The 22,222-nt window shown below is 37.7% G+C and overlaps 1 protein-coding gene across 5 annotated transcripts in view; it reads right to left on the bottom strand.

The window, feature by feature from the left end:
* MEIS2 (Meis homeobox 2) overlaps positions 1-22,222 on the bottom strand; it is a 174,829-nt gene that overhangs the window by 118,500 nt on the left and 34,107 nt on the right. For 3 of the 5 annotated variants that reach the window (XM_041716404.2, XM_072930159.1, XM_030273120.4), the window contains 2 exons: positions 13,220-13,321; positions 3,066-3,211 (listed from right to left, as the gene is read on the bottom strand). In XM_041716404.2, the coding sequence (XP_041572338.1) occupies positions 3,066-3,211; positions 13,220-13,321 (248 nt within the window). The remainder of the gene's footprint in view (positions 1-3,065; positions 3,212-13,219; positions 13,322-22,222) is intronic. The other 2 variants (XM_072930160.1, XM_030273123.4) reach the window with 1 other exon arrangement.

Below are 22,222 nucleotides of genomic sequence, written 5' to 3'. Positions count from 1 at the left end.
CCATTCAATTTTTAAAATTGGCTGCCTTAGGAGTTTGCAAACTGATTGAATAAACGAAAAAAATAGCATTTTATTTAAAATCATAAGTAAATACAATTAGTCAGATCTGAGTTACTCTCTTGGAATTTGACAGTCTAAAGTACTTCTACATTTAATCCATGCCAGAAGAGATGGACTGCCACTGCCTCTCCTTCCAGGGAAATCAGAGGTTAATGATTTTTGTCATATTGAGACTAACAGCTAACAATTGCTACAGTTGGCCTTTAGTATTTTATTTGTCCTTTTGAGGTATTCAGAATAGGTGACAATGGCTTGCAGTTGAGAACATATGTAGAGAGACCCCTGTGGCTTATGGAAAAGTTACTCCATGCTGGTTGGGTGTTTGAAAAAAAAAAATACAACCAGAGCTCTTTTATGTTCCTCTCCTTAATGAATGCATGAATGTCAAAATGTACCAATGGCCCATTCAGGGGGCAAAGCCTAAGCAGCTCCTTCTTTAAGAACACATCCTGAGACATAAAATACATTTGCTTAACAAATTAAAATAATGAGATAATTCAATTAGTTTCTTAAAAAAAAAAAAAAGAGACTGAGAGAGAAAGGAAAAAGGGTACATCGGGGGATTATTGTAATACAAGAACAGGTCATACAGCACAAAAGAGGCACAAACCAATTTGAAATAAGGTTAGAGTAGTAATGAAGGAATGTACATTGAATCATGGACTGTCATTGTAAAGATATTTACTTGAAACAATAAAATTGTACATCACAGATTCCCTCGTTCTGGCTAAGCCAGAGTAACATTTTGAATGGACAAGCTAATTTGAGAAAAAGTGTGAGATCTTTAAAAGAAAGGAGTTTTCTTCCTTCCCTGCATGTGTTTATGGCAAGAATCTTTCTGAATTTACATTGCACTGGTCAGGGGTCTCCATTATCAGTTTGCAGGTCTGAGAATTACAGCGCAGTAAATCTTTCAACACCTGCAAACTCATTAAAGCCTGGATGGTAAAAGGTTTGGGGCTTTTTTGTGTTCATTTAATCTGATTTTTGTGAGGCCATCCTCACCAGTGATGGCAAATTTCCTTAATTCATGCAGGATGGAGAGGGTCAGGAGAGAGAGGATAGAAAAAAGGAGAAGGGATTTCAAAAAGCCAGAAGGACTTTCCTCAAGAGAAGCAAGAGGCAGTTGACTGTTTAATAAGCGTCAAATGCTTTCAAGGAGCACATAAGAAAGAAAGGCAGGAAGGAAAAAAAATAGATATCACAAATTTCATAGGAGGAAATGGAGTTAACATGGAGGTGTCTACAAACCAAACTTGTTTATTTGTGGTCCTGCTTTTTGCTGTCTGCCTGCACTACTCATCTAAAGATACCCTACAGCTAAATGAAAAACCCTCCACTCGCACTCACTCGACTTCCAAATTAAAAACATTTTACAGGTTAGTAAATCTCCAGCTGAGGTGATGTAGCAAAGAACAGCTGTGAAGTAATTTTGATAATGATGAGAATAATAAGCACATGGCAAGGTTCAGGGCTTTGCTGTTGCAGCTTCAGTGCTCCTGAATAGATAAAAGTGATTAAATAGTCCTGATTATCCCTGACCAATATGTAATGGATTTACAGCCCTTTCAATTAGTCAGTATTTGCTTAGGACTCATTATTTTGTCTTTGGTTAAGTAATCAGCCCAGAGACTCATGTTCTGTCTAATTCCTCTGAGCCAAGTGGGTACAGGGCACCTGACCTTTGAAATGGCCATAGCTGAGAGGCAGGAATAACCACTACTCCAACAGAGACACTGGCTATTCCAGCTAATCCTGACCCCACAGGCCAGATCAATGCACCTTAGTTTGCTACTAATGTCCTTACATCAAAATGATGGTTTAGAAATGTGAATCTATCGCTCCCCCCTTTAGCTGTGCTGCTGGCAGAGCAGTTCGATAGTCTCTGTCATAAATAAATTGGGTCCCGGAATCATTACACTGTAACCAACAGCAGGAAATTTATAAAACAATGGAAATTCATAAAACTTTGGTAGAAGAAGAGGCAGTTAATAACAGTTAGCATTTCAAGCCTTATCAAATAAGAAACAATTTCAAAGTGCAAGAAAAAAGAAAATTGATCATTTTGCCAGTTTCCATCATTTCCCACGTGAAGTAAACTAGGTTTACTAGGTTTTATGTGGAACTGTGTTTTGATGCCTATGTGAAGCTATAATAGTCAACAGAACACCAACACAAAACCAATAACAATCAGACAAATAAAAGCCCAAGGAAAGCATTGCTATTTCACATATTTAATCTCTCTCCCCCTAAATGTGAATATGGCCAGGTTTTAATATCTGTGGACTTGAAGAGAAGCAAAAAAGGCACTTATTCTCTCAGTTACACAACTGAAAAATTAGGGAATCTGTAAGCCTTCTTTATTTCTTCACAAAAAAAGTAACAATGATAACATTGCAAGCTGCTACTTTGACTTCTCTAACATCCACAGTGTATGTCAGCACACACACACACAGACCAGGGCTCTCTCTTTCACCACATACATACAAAGTTTGTGTAAACAGAGGCCAGCAACAAAGAATCCAGAAGGCAGAGCTTTATATGTATTAAAGTAAGAATCCCTCTTTTGCTGTCCGTAGGAAGATTTTGAATAGTTTAAAGCCAAAGATGGTTACTTCATATATAGGTGATGTTCTGTGCTAAGTGCTAAGGCGGAATTTGAGAAATTGTTGTACTCTCTCTTTTTCTTTCTATAAGATGTGTGTCTGTGTATATATATATATATGTGTATATATATATGTATATATATATATGTGTATATATATATATATATATATATAGAGAGAGAGAGAGAGAGAGAGAGAGAGAGAGAAGATAGATAGATAGATTTGAGATTTGCCATGATTCCATGACCTAAGAAAAAAAAATCTAATTTAAAAAATGCAACAAAGCCTGAGACGTAATAATGATCACAAAAATATGGGGATAATTGATTTCTAATAATGATGAATAAACCTCATTAGGCACATCAATAGAAATTTATTTTGGTTTTGGTCACCACTTACTGTGAGATGCTGGAAAAGCCACGCTCTCATGATATTTGTTGCTACTTTGGGGAAAATGCCTCTTTTCTTCTGACGCTTTTTGTCCTTGTCTGGGTCATCATCATCTCCTGTACCAGGTGAGGCTACACTGTTGTCTAAACCATCACCTACAGCAAAGAGAAAAACAGGAAGGAGGAGATGTTTAATGAACCAAATACAGAAGCCAAAAAATATCATTAATTGCCAAGACACCACCACAGTTTGGGAGGTTTTTATTTGTTAGATCAGGCACATACTGTTTCTCCTTATATAAGAATGTCGATGCAAATATGTAAAAATTAGAAAACCGTGTCTCTCCAAATACTAATTTTGTGTTTCACACATTCATATATCATTAATTCAATTATAATTGTGTGCTTGACATAGTGCAGTAGCTCTTTTTCAATTATGGGATTCAATGTGGGAAAACCTGCCACAAGAAAACCCATTTACTGTAAATGCATCCCTACAACCATTCTGAATACGTACGTATAAGTAATCAAGTTAAATGTTCTGTAGTCTATATATTCGAGGCCCTCTGCAGAGGTGGCAGTAACCATGTCACCGTTCAGTGCACATAACACACTGTCAGATGAGCCCCTCCCCATAACCATCACCTCCCAGCACACACACACACACACTCACAAACACGTACACCTAGTGTGACCCTGCATATAGCATTTGCATGACATGAAAACTTCTACATCTCTGCATCAGTGATTATTATCATTAAAAAAAAAAGATGCACATCAAGGTAGAGCTCTCACTTAATCAGAACTTTCCATCAACATCCTTCTCTTCTGTGCTTTTCCCTGGCATTAATTGTGCATTAGCAAAAATCATTTACTTTTAACAGTCATAGTTATTTTTTCTTGCCCTCCAGCAAAAATGCCTTGAAAGCCTGCCTGGAGGGCATCTAAATTATGTATCTGAAAAACTCTTCTGGCAAGGCATTGCAGGACCCCTACTTTCTTAAAATTCATACGAGCACGTCTTCCTGTTTTTGGGAAGGCATCAATCAAGAGCAGCAATATATGCCATATTCCTACATTAATATTTGAACTAATAACTTTAAAAAAAGGAAAGAAACAAGATCCGACTTGTGGCATAATCAAATGCAAAATAAATGAAGAATACTGGGACAGCACTGAGACTTTATAGATTGCTGTGTTTTCCTTACACATCATTAGCCCGGAGCCACACGAAAGAGGAAAACAGAGAAGTGGAGAGTTTATGCTCCCTGCTGGTGTTTAAGAAGCCGAGGTCCTGGAAGGACATCTGGGAATTGTGCTGAGACGGTGGTTTTTGTAATTTAAGAATAGACATTCATTAGCAGTAAATGCCATAAATCCCATGCTAAGTAAAAACCTTGTCCAAGAAAGCCTAAAACAATAAACTCTGTGCTCAATGTAGCCTGAGCTAGACGCTCCATAGCTTCCTGAGGAATGCTATAGATTCATGAGCTAATTCCTATAGCCTCGTCTAGATCTGTAGTGCTACTAAACGGAATACATTGCTGCTACATACAGTCCATTTGCTTCAAAACTTGCATTTCAGCTCCATCTTCCCTCCCATGCCAGATCACCCTTCTTGTACTGCATCCCCTCTGAAAAACTGACCCTTTTGGACTGTAGAAACAGAAAAAGCCACAGCAAAGAGCTGGCAGATTAATTTTATTGACATTTCCATTTTCACTGCAATGTGATATCCTCCATCACATGGAAGAGATGACCCTCACTATTTACAGACTGACAGGCCACTTCATTACAACCACCCTGCCCCAAGGCAGTGCAGCTCCTTTCCATCTGCCCAAACACCAGAGCAAGACCCTGAAGTCGCTGCTGTGTTTCTCGTCCTTTTTTTTTTTTTCCCTTCTATTAACGATAGAGAAAGGAGAGTCAAATCACAGTAACCTAGTTGAAGAGATTATGGAAACTCTGAACGCTGTAACCAACTGTTTGCTTTTGCAATATATGGGTTATTTAGAAAGCACTCCTTTCTGCTGTTTTCTTCCTCCCCATGTATTCCACCTTACCCCTCTCTCACAGACACGTGTGTGTGCGCACACACACACAAGCACACACACTTTCCACTATGCCAAGGAACTGCTGCAAGGCAAATTCTCACAAACACTAATGGCTTCTGACTGCTCCTTGGCAACCCCAGCATTTTAACCTGGGTGGATATGCTTTCCAAAATACAGACACTGGAGCTATCTCATCAGCTGTTCATGTGACACAGATGGAGAGTGGCTATTAGGAGCCAGGCAATGGGCCTTGGGGATCTGAGGTGCTGTACTGTAGCCTCAGGCAATTTTGAAAAGCAGTACCCGGAGATGGGAGGAAAAAAATCTCTACTGAAAGTGCAAGTTTGAAGTCAGTCAGTCTGTTTGTCTATCTGTCGTGTGGATAAAGATATCTTTGTCTCTTTATGTAAAAGTAATGTGTGTATGCACAGGATGTGTGGAGCTGTAAAACTTCTGCTCTGCACCATCCTTTCAAGCCACAGAAACACCAGTTCACTCTCTATATGGACAAATTCCTGTCTGTCTGCATATACTCTCCTATTTGTGAGCATCCTCAGCAGGAGTCTCCCACACACAATATCAGTGTTTGGACTTTTTGATGAGGTTATTAATACCCTGGTTTAAAAAAGCTAATAGCAGCTCAAGAAAGAAAAGTTCAACTAAAGCTCTCATTGCCTTCCCGTCCTAATCAGCAGTTGAAATCATAATCACGAAATCAGTGCTTCCTTAATCTGTTCCATAACCTCACGAAACGAAATTAAAATATTGTAACTCCAAATGATATCAGAAAGAAAATACAGCAAGATTTGTTCCTCCTGGTGTACGACAGGCCTGTTAATATGTATTGTCATATCTTTAATAGGAGTACAGTCGCTCATTTTAGTGGATGCAGCTTCTAGTGAGAAGAAATAATAGAAAAAACCCATAACTGTCTTTTCCAAGAGGGAATTATTTACTTCTGGCCCTAGAATTCCTTATCCAAATAAATGTCAGTTACTTTAAATGAAGAAAAATAAAATATCAAAAGTGAAATAAAATGAGCAGATATGAAAATTACTTTATAACAGACTGGATTAACTATATTTTTCACTACTGTATGAAGGAATCAAAATTTAAATAATTTAAATCATCATTGCAAGAGATTCTACTTATATGAACTATTCATATCCTGGTTTAGATGGTAATTTGTAAGAAGAGTAGAGTCAAATCCTAAGTTCTATGGAAATGCCAATTATACAAGCATATATCCCAATTTTCTAGAGAAGAAATTAAGGTTTGGATTTTGGTCCACTGTGTCTCCCTCTCTTTGGTTCACACAAAACCAAAAAAATTAAGGGAGATTTTCTCCTGCTTTCCATACTATTCACTTATTTATTCTTGTGCAAAGTGTGCACATGATTCCAAAACCTATCAGTGTTGCAGGAAAGTGGAGAATTCCTAAGTGGCACTCTCTTTGTGGAGGTGTCAATGACTAGGCACGATTCGATTCGCCAGTAGAGAATTAGGCATTTTACCCAGATTGTTTAAGATTATAGCAGTGTTATGTAATAGTCTCAATAACCCCTATAAAAGACGGAAAGAGTTTACAAGAAACCTTGCAAAGGGACCCACCTGGGGTTCCTTAAAGACCTTCTCTTCTAGGGGAAGAGCTTGTTGAGGACACTGAAGAGGCAAGTCTTTACACAGTGGAAAGTTGGGCTTCCACACTGGCTCTGTGTTCAGGCACTTTTAGTATGTGCTGAGGGTTTCCTTCCACAAGCTGAATTCCTTTGCATTGAAAGCAAAGGAGATCACCTCTTCTTTAAAAGATATCAAATAAGCAGTCATAGCAGGGTTTCCATTGCACCATAATTCCAGCTTGCTGCAAGCTGATTTCCTTGGACCGATATGCTTGCAAAGCCCAGTGTTGACATAGCCAAGGACTCTTTGGGAAACAGAGACCAGTCCTACGTAGAGCCTGTCTAATCATATTGTATAAATGAATATTTCTTTGTTAGTCTCCCACATTACCAGTATTATCTCAACCCTAGTCTTTGTGTTCTTCACAGAGTAAAAAAGCAGCAACAGATGAAGTTTAGAAGTTGCCCATCTTGTCTTTTGACCACTTGTGAACAGGATGAATAGCAAATTCCCAATCTATCAAAATGATAACTGAAAAGGATGACCCACTCAGGCCAAAGCACAGAAGCCTGGTAACAGTCCAGATTCTAATTCTAGAAATAGCTTCTGTTACCATCATAGCAAGTAGAGCGGTTAAAAAAGTGATTTCTGGAAAAGTACATTTCAGAACCCAGTGTTTGAGTTTCTTAACCATCAGAGGTCCCTTACAGCTTTAAGGTTTGTCACACTAAAGGAAAAGAGAGAACAGCAGGAGGATCTAAACTCGGGGGAAGACAAGACACTTTGCCATTTTTCTAAAAATAGTGGATGCAATATGAAAAGCAAGTTGAAGGATTTTGTAAAGGAAATCTGCAGTACACTATGCTGATCTTAAGTAAACTACTCTAATATTCCAGACTAATATTTTGATGGAGTGGAATATGTAGATATGTAGCCATAAATGTAAAACAAAGAGGGAAATCTGCATGCAGCCTATATTCACAGCTTCCAATTATTTGTTTGTACTTATAATGTGTCCATCTAGACACATAAATATTGTAAACCATTATTAATAAGGACATTCAGCTTAGTAATAAAATCCAGATCACCACCAGAGAAAAATCTTAAAAATCTGATTAATTATAGCTGCCAAAAAGCTGAAGAGAAGTGTCTGAAGATGTTTTTGAAGACAAGATAGTCTGTACTTAAGGGAAGACTAATAGAGAGAGAAGGTTAGCTCCAGAATCAAAGACCCTTCAGGAGAATCTTTATCTTCATTCCATCCTGTTAAAATTATCAGGCTTTCAGTCTTACAGCTCCAGTAGATCACAGATCTTTGAATGGAGTCCTGGCTATGGATTGTTTTTTTCTTTCTCTTCCTCTTAATGATCCCTGTTCCAGGAAGTTGACTTAAGTCTCCTCACACCACAGGAGCCATACTTGTCTCCTGCATTTCTTGCCCAGGGAAAGTGTTAAGATAGGCTATGACTGGCAAGTATGAGACTTTGAAAATCACAAACAGTTCAGGTGGGCAACCCAGCTTAGAGCCATGCCATCACTGGTAGTGTTCTGCCAGTACCTGTGCTGGTTTTGCTAAATTACTTTACTCCAGGAGGAAAGGAGCCATCAGAAGCTGTTCGGGGGCCTTACAGGCACACTGAGCCTGTGCTGACCTGCATGGTCACTTCTTCCTGGAGTGGAGTGTCCTCAAGTGAGCTGCTGTAATCAGACCACAGCATTCTCTGCCCTGGTGTCTCTGACACACCAGACATGTTTCATGGTTCCCTGTTGTATGCTTCAGAGAGCATCTTGGACAGAAAGAAAGGTTGGACACTGGTGCGCTAGAGAGAACGGGAGAAAACTTCAGACATATACCACTATCTGTCTTCCTACTGAAGATGTTGTCTTGTTGCCCTTCTAGAAGCAGGAAGGAGACAAAGACCTGGCCTTCTCTCTTCCTGATCTTTTGCTTTCCAGAATAAAACCCAGCAATTCCACTGGGTTGATAATGTAAAGATGACATGTATAAATTTCACATATGTATGAATTAATAATTGTTGCAAATTCAAATAGGAAGAAAACTTAAGATGCTATCAGACCCCACATACAAAGCTATTCTACGTAATCTAATTACAACTTAGCACAATTTGTCATTCAGGAGCAAGTCCCTATTGCCATCTGGCAATATGTGTTAAAGGCTTAAGGACTTGCATGGTATCTTGTATATAGAGTGTATTTACAAGAGACAGAATAAAAACTGTTTCTTTTCTGTTTCTGAGTAGGCCCCTCTCTAGAGTCACTAATATATCTTATTTGCAAAAAGGAATTCACAAATGTTTTATTATTTATTCAAAGTAGGAATGACATTTCAGCTCTTATTATAGCCATACATGCTATAAAATCAGTGATCTAAGCATTTTCAAAATTATTTTCAGAACCATTAAATTTCACATTTCCCCTTTCATTATTTTTCTATCCAAAAATAAGAAAAAAGACTGGCTTTCTTGTGGTCTTAATTGCCTCTGTTTAGATTTCATGTTTATTTGTAAAATGAATTAAGAAATCTCAGAAATTCTGTCAAATGTCAAAAATGTATTTTTGTAGCTTATATAAGAGAAAATTAATAAACCACAATTTTAATGTTAAGCTCTTTTATACAGCCAGGAGATTCATGGTTCGTTCATTGCAATCCAACATTTTTTCACATCAGGTGAAAAAGTGTTCCAATGCAGACAAGGGGAACAACAGTAAAGCAACCTGCTAATTACTGATCTCTCTTACGTTCCTGCTGTGCTAAACTGTCCAGACATGTTGAAGTGAAATTTTTCTGCGATTTTCAAGTGACTAGTTCATGGCCCACTGCCGTGGAGTGCCGGAGAAGGGATGAAATGCTTTAGTTTACATGCAACATTTACTAACTGTGTGGGTTTTCCGACATTAAAGAGGGGACAGTGACCCATGCCACCTTTTTCACACTCAAAAGAGCACTGAAAAAACAGTCTTCATAGGCTTACCTCAGGCTTCCCTGGCCCTTAACACCCTCCCCCCAGGGTAGGAGCAGAAAGAGAAAAAAGAAGGGATTTTATGCTCCTTTCTCTTCAACTTTTCAGGCGGTATAAGCAGCATTTAGCAAATTCAGCCTCCAAATGGCTCCAAATGCTCTGAGCTGCAGGGGCTCATCCTTTGTTAGCCTCCCTCTATTTACACAGGATTTACGCAGGCTCTCCACTGAAGAGACCACATGTTTCTGACAGAAAGCACTTCCATTCACACTGCATCAGGCAACAGGATTGTAACCACTGCAGCTTCACGCTGACCTGAGATTAGGGATTTCAGCAACATTGAGATGGTAACAATCTGCTAACTAACGAAAATTATCCATGGAGAACTCTGCTGCATACTCCAGTTAAAACTACCGTGGCCAGATAGATTACCTTACTTAAAGGGGCAATTAAGAACTAGCTACTGTCAAGAATATGCATGTCCATCTACAAATAACATACACACAGAGAAAAATATCAGTAGGGGGAAAAAAATTTAAAAAAAAAAAATTAGACTGCAGCTTGGATTAAAACAATTTCACCCACTGGTTGAAGACATAAAGTGTAAAAACAGACAGATGGACACATATGTAAATGTGGCTGCATTTGTTTCTCTGGAACTGGCAAGTTAGTAATAACAGTATAGTTTAATAATTTATTTTCCATGGTATTTTCACAGTGGTTAACTGGGCAGTGGCAACACTTGTGCGGAACTTCGGGAGCAGCATAATTCCTCCTATCTAATTGCTTCTGGGGCAAACAAACTGAACTAAGCAACCTCTCTTGCCTCTTCCTGTAAGAATTCAGTACTGGAACCTGATATCAGTCTGGGGATTTTTAAAATTTGGTAATTTTTTTAAGATCAACCTGGCCAGTCAGGATTTATGCACTGAGGTTATTTTTTCCCCAGATTTAATATTGGGTCAGGCTTTTTCAAAACGGACTACACATACACAAACACAACAAACGTTGCTGGTTGGTGCTTGTGATTTTTTTGCTGAATAGCTTTTCATGGGGCAAAAGAAAATTGGATGGGAGCACATGGCCAGAAAGGACCACACAGATCCAGTTTTTGATGAATTTATTTTGACATTTTAATTTGGCAAATTATTTTGCTTCTGCAGAGAAGGACAAAATAATTCACTTCCATTAATGTAACTCCTACATGTATCTGATAACCGCTTAAAAAGTACTGGGTATATTCTAAAGTTCTCCATAGTATATCATAATAAAGCTCTTCTGGGCACTCAATGATTCATTTTTAGTGATCTCTCAAATGCCCTTACCCACAGTTAACACTCAGATTTTATTAAGGAAGAAAGCAGGGACAAATGTCCACTTAAGTCCCAGCTCTCAAATTCAACTCTGCTTGCGCTGCAGTACCTAAAGCTAAAGCTTTTTTAATGTTCTATTCACCTCCCCTGTGTGGCATTTCTGCTAACACAGAGTTCACAATCTTTCAGCCCCAAACACAGAAGGCTGCTATCTTCAAGACATCCGAGGAATGTGCCAGATACTATCATCTCCCCTGCAATACAAAGAACCAGAAAGAGGCAGAGACCAAAAGGAGAGTGTGCTGATCAGGTTACTAAAGTCCAGAAAGTCTTTCCCAGAATGCTAAATGTTAATCTTTGAACCAGAAAATGTTATAATTAAGATCCTTGTACTTGGAGGAAATGCTAGCTGTAGAAGTCAAAGGTACAGCCATTTGAAGTTGTACTTTTTTGCACGTTTATCCTAATCGCACACCTCTCATTCTGGCACAACTCCCATCAAGCACTTTGTTCTATTCAAGCAAAATTATCATTAATGTCAGTGGCAGTTTTGCCTGAGTAAGAAGTCTAAGACCAGATCCATGTCTTGGTCACAGAGAATTGCAAGCACTGCACAATTCCAGAGGAGATACACTCATTAAAACATGTGGTTTATGCTGATTTATGATGCTCTTCTATTTAAAAGTGAAACTCACATTGTATCACACCAGGAAAATGTTCAATAGACTTTTTTTCTACGTGGTTTTAACTTCAATTCCCACCCTCCCCACCTCAGTACAAGTTGCTAAGTGTACTCCCAGATTTTAGTATCTAGGTTGAAGGAAAGTATTATTAAAATAGGTTTAAATATTCTATATGCTTCAATAATTACTTTGCAGTGTGACTGTAAATAGCTGTTACTCTGTTTAAATTTTTCATCCTACTAAACACTGTCACACAAAGTGTCCTTGTGCTGCAGTTTTAGTGGCATTCTTTTTAAATCTTTTTAAAATATATTTTTAGAGAAGTATTTTTGGCATTCTTATAGTAATTCTGTTAACAATACCAGCTGCAGACTGGCTACAGCTGGGGCAACAATAACAAGTCATTAAAGAAATCAGGAGACAAAAAAAATATTTTTCTTTTCTTGATAGCACATCTCCTTTAAGAGACTATTTTCCTTTTTTAGTTCTGGGATAATGTTTTTCATTTTCTCAATCAACTGCATAAAAGTAAGTATACATTAAAGAGCTGTATTTTGTTCTAATTAGCTTTTTTTATTTGTTATGTTATGCTGTTACTTTTGTCATTAGAATATCAAATGTGGGCAAAATAGCTAAGTTCAATTAAAATTCTACCTGTAGTTGAAGTTATTAAGTTCAGCTGCCCTTCATCAATATTTAACCTTTCCTATTTTGCAGTTGTTTATATATAGCAGAATGTGAGAATTTAAAAGTAGATGATGACTAACATCCTGCACCATTCTTCTTCATTAAATCATTAACGTAGTTTCTTTAAGAGTAAAAATGACTGTTTTTTTTAAAGGAAAATAGCAATCATAGCATCTCAATTTTCCTTACAGTTGTTCAAAGTAGTTATAAACTGTGAGATCTTTTATTGTCTTGCTGTTCTCCTTAGACCCTATGCTGTTTGTCACAACTGCTTGTTCAGGAGACAGCCCACTACTACAGCAAGATCCATGTACTGTCCACATGAGAAACCTCTTTTTTTCAGGGCTGTTTAGTTATTAAGAAAGCACTAGCTGAAATATTACATATGGGTACACATGGATAAGATTTTTTCATCATTAAAAAAAAAAAAAAAAGACTAGAAATTAATGGACAGTTATTCCTGAGAGATACTAAGTTAAAAGCTTCAATTACTGAAAAGGACACTTGTTAGGCAACAAGTCCAAAATGCAAATTTGTCTCTTTTAATATGTATTAAAAAAAAAAGTGGAGGATGGCTAAATGCTTAAAAAAAAAAAAAAAAAAAAAAGACGTCATAGTAGAAAAGTCTGAAAATGAACCATAAAAACTTTTTCTGGTGATAAACTCTACACAAATGTGTGTTTTACATAAAACAAATGAAAGTACTGTCTTGATATGCACTCACAAACTCTTGAACAGCATAAGAAGAGATGCTTGCTGTAAATGCATAGTTCATAAAAAAATTGAAAAGTACAAAACAACTCCAAACTTGGCAAGTCTTACATACCATAAGAGCTCCAACACCTATGCACAGTAGGGTGGATTAACCCGCTGGGTGCTGCAGACATATATATGCACCTCCTCCTAAAGTGTTCATTTGGCTGGCAGTCTGGAAAACGCCAGAATGTGAAGGGTTACGTGGGAACACTGACAGTCTGCTCCTGTAGGTTTAACTTAAAGCCCGTACTTTACATACAGGGAGTTATGTATTTGGAAACACAACTAATAGTCTTTCTAAGTGATATGCTACTTGGTGCTCAAAACGAAGGGCTCAATCAAGTCTTGCTCCCACTAGTGAATCATTCTCCAGATGACAACTGCGTGCTTTGGACCTGTCTGTATTTATTTTAGGGGTTACCATTTTTCAGAAGTCTTTTCCTCCAAGAAGCCTTGCAAACGTAAACTGTAAATAATCTACAACTTACATGCTGTACATATTGGATGCTTAAAAGTGGTTACTGGAAAGGCTTGAAGTGTTTCTGTTCCTTGAAGTTCAGTAGATGGACCAAAAGAGCAAGCATAAGCGAGCTAAAGCTCTCAGTCCCTGACAAATATCTTTATGATATCAGAAAGGCCGACAAGCAATTTATTTTTTTTCCCATTGTATAATTTTACTGATTTTTTTCAGGATAATGTGATTAAAAAACATGCAAAAAAGAAGGAATGGCTATGGTCACCTTTCTCTGCAGACAAATTTAAGATGCTTTGGGCCACTTTAAGTGATTGAAAGTATTGACATACACATAATTCCATAGAAATGGGAAAAAGCTTTTGACAAAAGTTTCAATTAAGTGGATTTAGAAAATAAGGAAACATAAGAATAGCAAAACCACAGAGTACTAAGCTGTTGTAACTATTTTTTTGAAAGTTCACAGCACAAATCTCGAAAGCAGAGACGCCCACTTTGACACCTGATGCATTATCTTTTTGCTTATAACCTGTAATTTCATTTCATATCTTTCACGGTTGCAGAATATATTACAAAACACAAATATGAAGTGTCTACAAAGTCTTCCTAGAACTGATTCGTGTCTCCGAGCTCTTTTTAGGGAAGAGCCTCACAAGTTGGGCTGCAGAGAGCTTACATCACCCCACTCCCTACTTCCAAGGAGTTAGTGTTGCCTACATGTAGGGACCCCAACTGAAAAGCCTGGCAAATTATGTGACTTCCCTTCCTTCAGGTTCAGATGGGTAAAATGGAGTTTCCCTCTGGACCTAGGTTCACTTAGCCAGTCAGTGAGCAGACCTGTCTGCCATAAGATCAAATATAAGTCCCACCAATCAAGTAGCAGTCCAGGCTAACTATGCTGATGCAACAAATTTCCAGATCTTGATCACACTAGGCAGGGGAGTCATTCTTCTCAGTGATAAAGTCACTGAATGCACTCTTGAGGAGATAAAAAATTAAGAACTGGCTGACTTTGCACCATTTGAGTGAGTTATTCATCACTGACCCAGAACAACAGAATTGTCATGCTCTGACACCAGCTAGGGATGACTGTAGACATGGTCATCTCTGACTCCTTACTGCAAGTCTGTAAGGAGGAAACAGGAATAATTTCTGAGCTGGTTAGTGGCATCAATCCAGAAAGTACAGTGTTTAAATACATTATGCATTAGAAGAAACTTCACACAGTCTTTCCATCTCTCTCTCCTTCTCCCCCTCCTCCTAAAAACCTGGTGAAATGATGCCAATGAGAGGGCTTGGTACTTTAAAAAAAAAAAAAATCAGAAAAACCAACCAAAAAAACAAAACAAAACAAAAAACTCACAAAACAAAACAAAATCCCTCCAAATAGGATCTCGGCAATTAAGATTTACCTCAAAGACATTAACCCCTCCCTTGCAATTTTATAGTTAAGATATTTTTACCTGTGTTTTACTATGTTAGGTTTTAAAACCTAACAGAGATTTATACTGCACATAAGAATTGAGATAGCCAATAGCATTATCTAACATAAGATATTCTATTCCCTTTTTCTGTTATTGACTCAGAAAATTACCTTCAGTAAATTTTAAGGAAAATATTTTTTAAACTGCTCAAATAAGCAAGGCACACAGCTTTCAATGAAAACTGCTTTCAAAGTAATACTTAATATTGGTGGTGGCTCTTACATAAGTGAATATTATATATTACTAGTTTTAAATACAAATATGCCACCACATTTGAGCATTACATTTTTTCAAGTCTGAGCATGGCTATTGTTTTTTGCTAATTCTTCATTTCTAAATGCATATCATAAAGGGAACATCCTGAAATACTCTGTTAGAAGGCAGGTTCTTGGACATAATACTTGTGATCAAAATAGATGTACAAGGACATCTTATTTCTTTTCTCCTTCAGCTAAATAGCAGGATTTGCATTTTTGTTACTAGAAGCAAAAGCAACTCTTAGCACTGTAATTTCAGTAAAGAGACCAGACGGTTTTTTGTATTTGTGACTGACCAAAATCCTGAAGTATGAACAATATTATTATCCCATCTCTATCTTCCTGAAGCGTATGTGAGAATTTGTTTTGAGAGACCAGGGGAAAATCAAGGTTCGTCATTTCCTCTTTCTACAGCTGATGAACTCAATGCCAAAACACTTTCTGGACCTCACTTCCCCTGCCACACATGCTGTGTTTCTGGTTTTTTGGGATTACACACACAGAGCAAGCCAGCTTTCCCAGGAAGAGGTGCTCCGAGGGACAAAGATCTGCCTGTGTTGCTGGTCTCTCTGCAGTCAGGACACTTACATGAGCACCAGCCCTCACATGGATGGAGAGTGCTCAGAGAACAGGAAAAATTATCACACAGAGTGCAGGTCTGGGGCCATTTTTCTGAAATGAACACCAGCACTGACAATTCAGTTATGAATCACTAACAAAACCCCCTTTCAACCCTGTTTATTTCCTGCATAACAGACTCACCTGGACAATGGCAAGAAAAGAAAGGTTATATCAAGGAGATGAGACCACTATCCTCTTCTCCTTGGTTATGCTGCTTTCTGGTACCAATGGCAGCTTTTCTTGTATGTGATAAAGGTTCAACAAATTATGCAAGCCTGGGCCCTGGTTGTTGATGGTTCACAGATTGTACATCCTTAGCAGCACCACCCCATCTATTACTGTGGAATTAGTTGACAATACTACTAGTTGCACAAAAAAAAAAAAAAAAAAAAAAAAAAAAAAAAAACCAACTAATTGGTCCCTGAGGATAGCTAGGTGCTTTGGAAATCTTTTTAACAAAAAGAAAAAAAATTATCTCCCATAGTGATTTGCCAGCCTTCCTATACTTTATCCAGCACATAGGGACTTCTAAATTACATACTATAATTGACATAAAATATCTGTCCCATCAGTGAATATCTTTATTAGCATCAAAATCACTCACAACTAGTGTTCCTCAATGTTATTAAACAGAACTTGTTCTAGGTGTTGCCTTACTAATTAGTCAGGATGAGCCCGAGGAAGAAAATCTGGGTCATGTTAAATTAATTGGAATGAGCATGAAAATTAGCAGAGCAAACTGCATCAATTTTCTATAGAGAGCCTTTCTTCATGTTGAGAATAAAAATGGATATTATGAGGCATTAACCAAACTGCCTTCTGTGACTGCCAAGAGGTGTGTTACAGTAGCCCAAAAATATCATGCTCACAGATTTTCAGAAGTTAATGAGACATTTCCAGGAATGGTAAATACATGGTATTAAAATGGGTGTGCCTCTTATGGGAAAATGCCAAGTCATTTCATGTTTATTCAGGCATAACAAGCTTCTCAAAATGAGCATAATTTAAGAGGTGAATAGTGCAAAGAGGGCTAACATTCAACTAATTTTCCTTAAGAAAGAAAAGATTAAATTGAACAAAAAATGAATTAAGAGGTTTACAAATCAACAAGTCAACCATCAGATTGCAGCCTCTGCTCAGTATATTCTCATCAGCCCCTGCCATGAAGTTTTCAAAAAATGTCCCGAAGGCAGGGAACAAAGCGAGCAGAACTGATTACAGCCACACTCACCGCCTTGCTGTCTAAACTCTGTTTGGCTTCCTAATGAGCTCACTAAAAACCTAATTCATCTCCCATAACCCTTCTCAGCCCTCCTTGAAATTCACCATTATGGAAATTACAGATGAAACATTTACAGGCTGTGTTCAAATTACTGCTTCTTCAACAGGCAGGTCCCTGACCCTCACAATGAACACAATAGAGGTATGTCCGGCATGAAACCACTTGAGCCGCAGCCTATAGAATAAAGAGGCTCAGGAAGGTTAAGACTTTTTCTCATGGTGACAATGATTTCCACATTAATGCTTTCAGTTCCATGAATATGGGAATTTTGTGGGTTTGACAGTATATCAAATACAAATTGTAATTCAGAAGGGGAGAAATGAGTTGTACTGATGACAAATAGCTGAAATAGGCTAATGTGAATTCCCAGCCTGTTCATGAGGAAACTCCCTCAGTTCCTCATTACATGAAGTCAAAATGATCCTCACGGCACCTAGCCTGTAACTGGAAGATTACTGAATTGATGGATCCTTAGTTTAAAATGCAGCTGTTTTATTCTGCTTTAGTAATTAATTCTTTTTCCAATACCATATTGATTAAGCGTAGACCCTGATAAAGTTCAAACTGAGAAGAATCTCTAGTGACTTCCTTAGTTGCTCCAGAGACTCAATGAAAACTTCCTACAATTCCACCTGCCTCCTCAGAGTGCTGATCCAATGAACAGAACAGTTTTTTTCTCATAAATTAGTTAGGCCATGTGGAGCTGTATTAGCTGATCGTTGCTTTTGTCTCTCTACTTGCTGACTTGTTTTTCACTTTTGCTGTCCTTTGTGCTGTCACACACAAAGTCGGAGTGCAGCTGCCATGCTGAACCCAAACCAAGGTAAAGAACAATTCGTACAAACTACATTTTTCCCCCCACTTTATACAGCTGCAACTCCCTGAGCAGCATTGCACTCAATAAGGCCTCCTGGGATCCAACTAGCAGAGAAATCTGTGCTGAAGCATGCAGTCGTTCTGTGGGACTAAAGAGTGTTCAGGGGAGGAGGGGGAGTAACCTGTTTTCTTCAAGACTGCTCCACCTTTTGGGATAGAATATTTGCTCTTTCATTTCTAGCAGTCAAAAATCCTTATATTACCTGAGTTTTCACTTTAAAAAAAAAAACTAAACCAAAACAAAAAACAAAACAAAACAAAAAAAACCAAAAAAACCCAAAACAAAACAAAAAAACCCACACAACAACCTAAAATCCAAAGAACAAACAAGCCCAAACCACACTGTTAAAACACTACAACCACTTGAGACAAGAAATCACCACTCCATATACAACAAATGGCATGTGAGTTCTTGTTGACTAACAGTAAGGCCTGGCTGTCCATGGATAACACTGCAAACACAGCAGCAAATTATGAGAAGCAGCAATGACCAGCTGCTTTTCAGAGAGTCATCTGCGCCAGGGTGAATTCAACAGAATACAATAACAGAAACTTTCTTAGACTGCAACCATTACAGTGGACTTTCTATTTTTTAATGAAAATCAGAAATACATTGGTCTGAAAACATTTCCATCACTTTACAATTATTATTTCTTCCCCTACGTGCCCCAGCCCTTCTCCTTCGCTTTCCTAACATCTGAAAAAGAAACAGCTGATACCTTCTGTGTCTGCACACTACAGTTTGTAACTTAGACCTGTGTGTCTGAAGGGTAGCATGCTGTTTATACAAGTTTTCATGAGAGTTGTACCAAGTGGTTTACAAAAGTAAAGGATCTGAGTGGCAGGCAAATCAGGTATTAGCAATCCTTCTTCAGGTGCCTTATTAGACAATGAGCCTATTTAAAGGCTAAGGGTTTCATCCTAATTTCATACTGTCTGGGCCCTGAGTTAACCTCTGCCTTCCCACCAAGACAAAAGCAAGCTGGCTTTCAACATTTCTTCAGGAGAATCTGCTCCGTTTGGGCTCATCCAATTTGTATTTGAAGAGCCATGTAGCCAGGCGGGTACAAGGATGGCAGCCAGGACAGCCCCAAGCCCCTGTGGATGGTGGGCCAGGACAGATAACGGCATTCCCCACCTTCAGAGCATTCTTCCTTAGGGTGAAAGGTCACCCTCACAGATGTCTCCAGCAGACACTCCGTTGTCAAAAGGTTGCATCATGCAATTCATGCAGTTGCTCCTAACAATGCACTGTTCTTATCCAGATACGTAAACACGTTGCAGTTCTAAATAATTTCCTTGTTAAGGACAACTTGTTTTTTTCCCCCGAGTTTTGTTCAGTTATCAAAAAAGTAAGGAACACTGAGGAAAAAAAACAGTCTGACTCCCCTTTGCCAATTCACAGCTTAAAAATTCTATTTTCATCTTCTGTCAGGCTATTCAGCACAAGAAGATGCGTCTGGTTTATTCCCACAAAAGAGAAATAAAACCATCATATCCCAAAATGTCTAACAGTAAAGCATATAGTTCAGAGCCAAAAAGTGTGCATACTTGGTGAAATGGAAGATTGTAAGCTTTTTGTCAGAAAACTTACACAAACAGAAAAATTTAATGAAGAAAATTCATTTCAGCTTAATATAGTCTATTCCAATTTCTTTCATTCAAACGTAACAAACATGTACCCTGTGTTGACAAGTGCAAAAGAGAAAATTCTGTGTTCCTATATTTTTTACAAATTAATGTTTGCCTGGTGCAGAAAGTTTATTTCTCGGGAAACACTTCAGAAATAATAGGTCCTGGTTGCTGCAGTAGCTCAGATTTTTAATTTCCAGTGTCTCCAGATAAACAGCATAACTAAGATTTCTTCTTTGTAGAGTGCAGTTATTCTAAGGCAGTTTGAAGCTATCACACATAATACAACACAAGTAATTTCATTCTAGAATGGATTGGAACAAGCTTATCAAGATTGTTATCTGTTTATAAATTATATATTTAACAGTAAAGTAAGACAGACATGGCTGGAATGTTACACATGGGGAAACACGATTAGAGATATGCCAAATTGCTCAACCTAATCCCAAGCAATAGAATCTTAAGGGCACTGGGAATTTCTAGAAGAATTAATCATTATATGTTGTAAAAAGCTCAATTAAATACCCTTAGAAACCAAACAGAGATTCTTTCAGACCTGTCTGCAATAAGTAGTCCTCTCAGCTGCAGAATGTTTGCCTCCGAGCATCCCTTCTCTTCTCATTCCTTTAGATACTGAACCTATGGAAAGCACACTTTGAGAAAAAAAATCTTCAGTGCTTTCATGTCTCATATTTTATACACTTGGCCATCTTGAATTAATAGGAGTCAATGAAGATGCACATTCTTAGAAACGGCTGCAACTTCATTGGTCTGATCTACGAACTTTAAAGACCTTCGTTTTATGAGCTTTCCTCAGGGTAGGTATTTCAGTGTTCGAAAAACAGGGTTATGGACTGTTAAGTTAAGCACATGTTCTGCATCAACATTTTAGTTTCAGCAGGTTATTTGGTGCCAAGTTTGCCAGTCAGTATCATCAATTCGAAATATGTGCTTGTTTGTTTTTAACAGGTGTTTTGAGAACAGCACAGGACAGGAGAAAAGCAGTGTTAATATATTCATTTAGTATTTATCCTTAATTCTGAAAATCCCCTTCCATCTGAAACATGACAAAATTTCACCTCAGGTGTTTAAGACACATAGAGATGGAGCTGAAAAGGAGTGCAAATAAGTACTTCTGTTACTTTATCAGCCTGATGATTTGTTCACTCATTTCTATTGAACATTTTTTCTCATCTAGTAATCACAGACCTGGGTTTACATATGGTATAACCTGTCTATTTATAGAAAACTACCTTTTATTGTGCAACTGATGTTGATGAAAAAAGTAAGACTGAAGCTAAAAACCCAGCACCCTTTAGATAATTGAACATAACTATGGACATTAACTCAGTCTGTTCTTCTGAAGATTGTTTGAGTTTGCATCACAGGACAAAGACGCAGAAGAAATTAAAACATCTAAAACCAAAATTGTCTTATCCACGTCGGCCATGCCACAGAACCAAAATAGTTTGCTCTTAAAACTGAGTAACAGCAAAACAAACCAATAAGATTTACACAAGCACCACTGTCACATTTGTGGGTCAGTTGAGATGGTGCATCACAATTTCACAAAATATACACACACAGATACACACTTCTTGCAGGTGTTATCTCAGACTTGGTCTGCTGAGAAGCCAAGTGAATCCCCACAGCGACATTTGAAGGTTTAAAAGCTCAAGTTTTTGTTTCTAAATGCCTATGAAAACATTGCCTATGCTCAGAGGCCTTTTAAAACAAAACCAAAGCTTTTAAAGCTTCAAAAGCGGTCATGGGAATTTGCTCATCAGGAGGGAATCTTAAATAAAGGCCAAGATTCAGTGGATTCCCCTTGACATGAGAAAAGCCATAGCCTGTCTGCAGTTCTACAGTTTCTTGTAACAGATTTGGGCTGATTCAAGCAAAACATGATAAACCTCTGTTCATGCTTTATATTTTACAAAATCAACTTTTAAAATGTTTATGTCCCACTATTCTTTGCTATACTATTAAAACCCACCCCAAACCTACCAAACAAAAACTACAACATTACCAAAAATCACCCCTACCAAAAAAAACCTACCTTCATGGATACTTAATGCAACTATGACACCACCTTCCAAAGCCATTAACTTAAATTTAAAAAAATTAAAAAAAAAAAACCAAAAAAAAACCACAAAAAAAACCAACAAAACACCAAGAAGAGGGGTGGAAGCTAAGCTTAGAATTTCTAATATTATAACCTTAAATATTTATAGGACACGAAGGAAACCGACTGTTGCTTTTTAATATATGGGAGATGATTTAGAGAAGGCTATATACTCATGCTATGTTAAAGGCCTAAACTACTTTGAAAAACTTTTTTATTTTTAAAAGCCAGTGTTTTCTATTTATGACATTCTAAAAAAATCCCCAAAAAAAGCAATTCCTAAAAAGTTGTTTAAAGGACTGTTTTAAAAAGGCAGCTAGAAAG

Source organism: Taeniopygia guttata, chromosome 5 (genome assembly GCF_048771995.1).
Source record: "Taeniopygia guttata chromosome 5, bTaeGut7.mat, whole genome shotgun sequence".
NCBI classification, from domain to species: Eukaryota; Metazoa; Chordata; class Aves; order Passeriformes; family Estrildidae; genus Taeniopygia; species Taeniopygia guttata.
The sequence above is the reverse complement of the archived record's forward strand: the minus strand, read 5'-3'. Positions and strand labels throughout refer to the sequence as shown.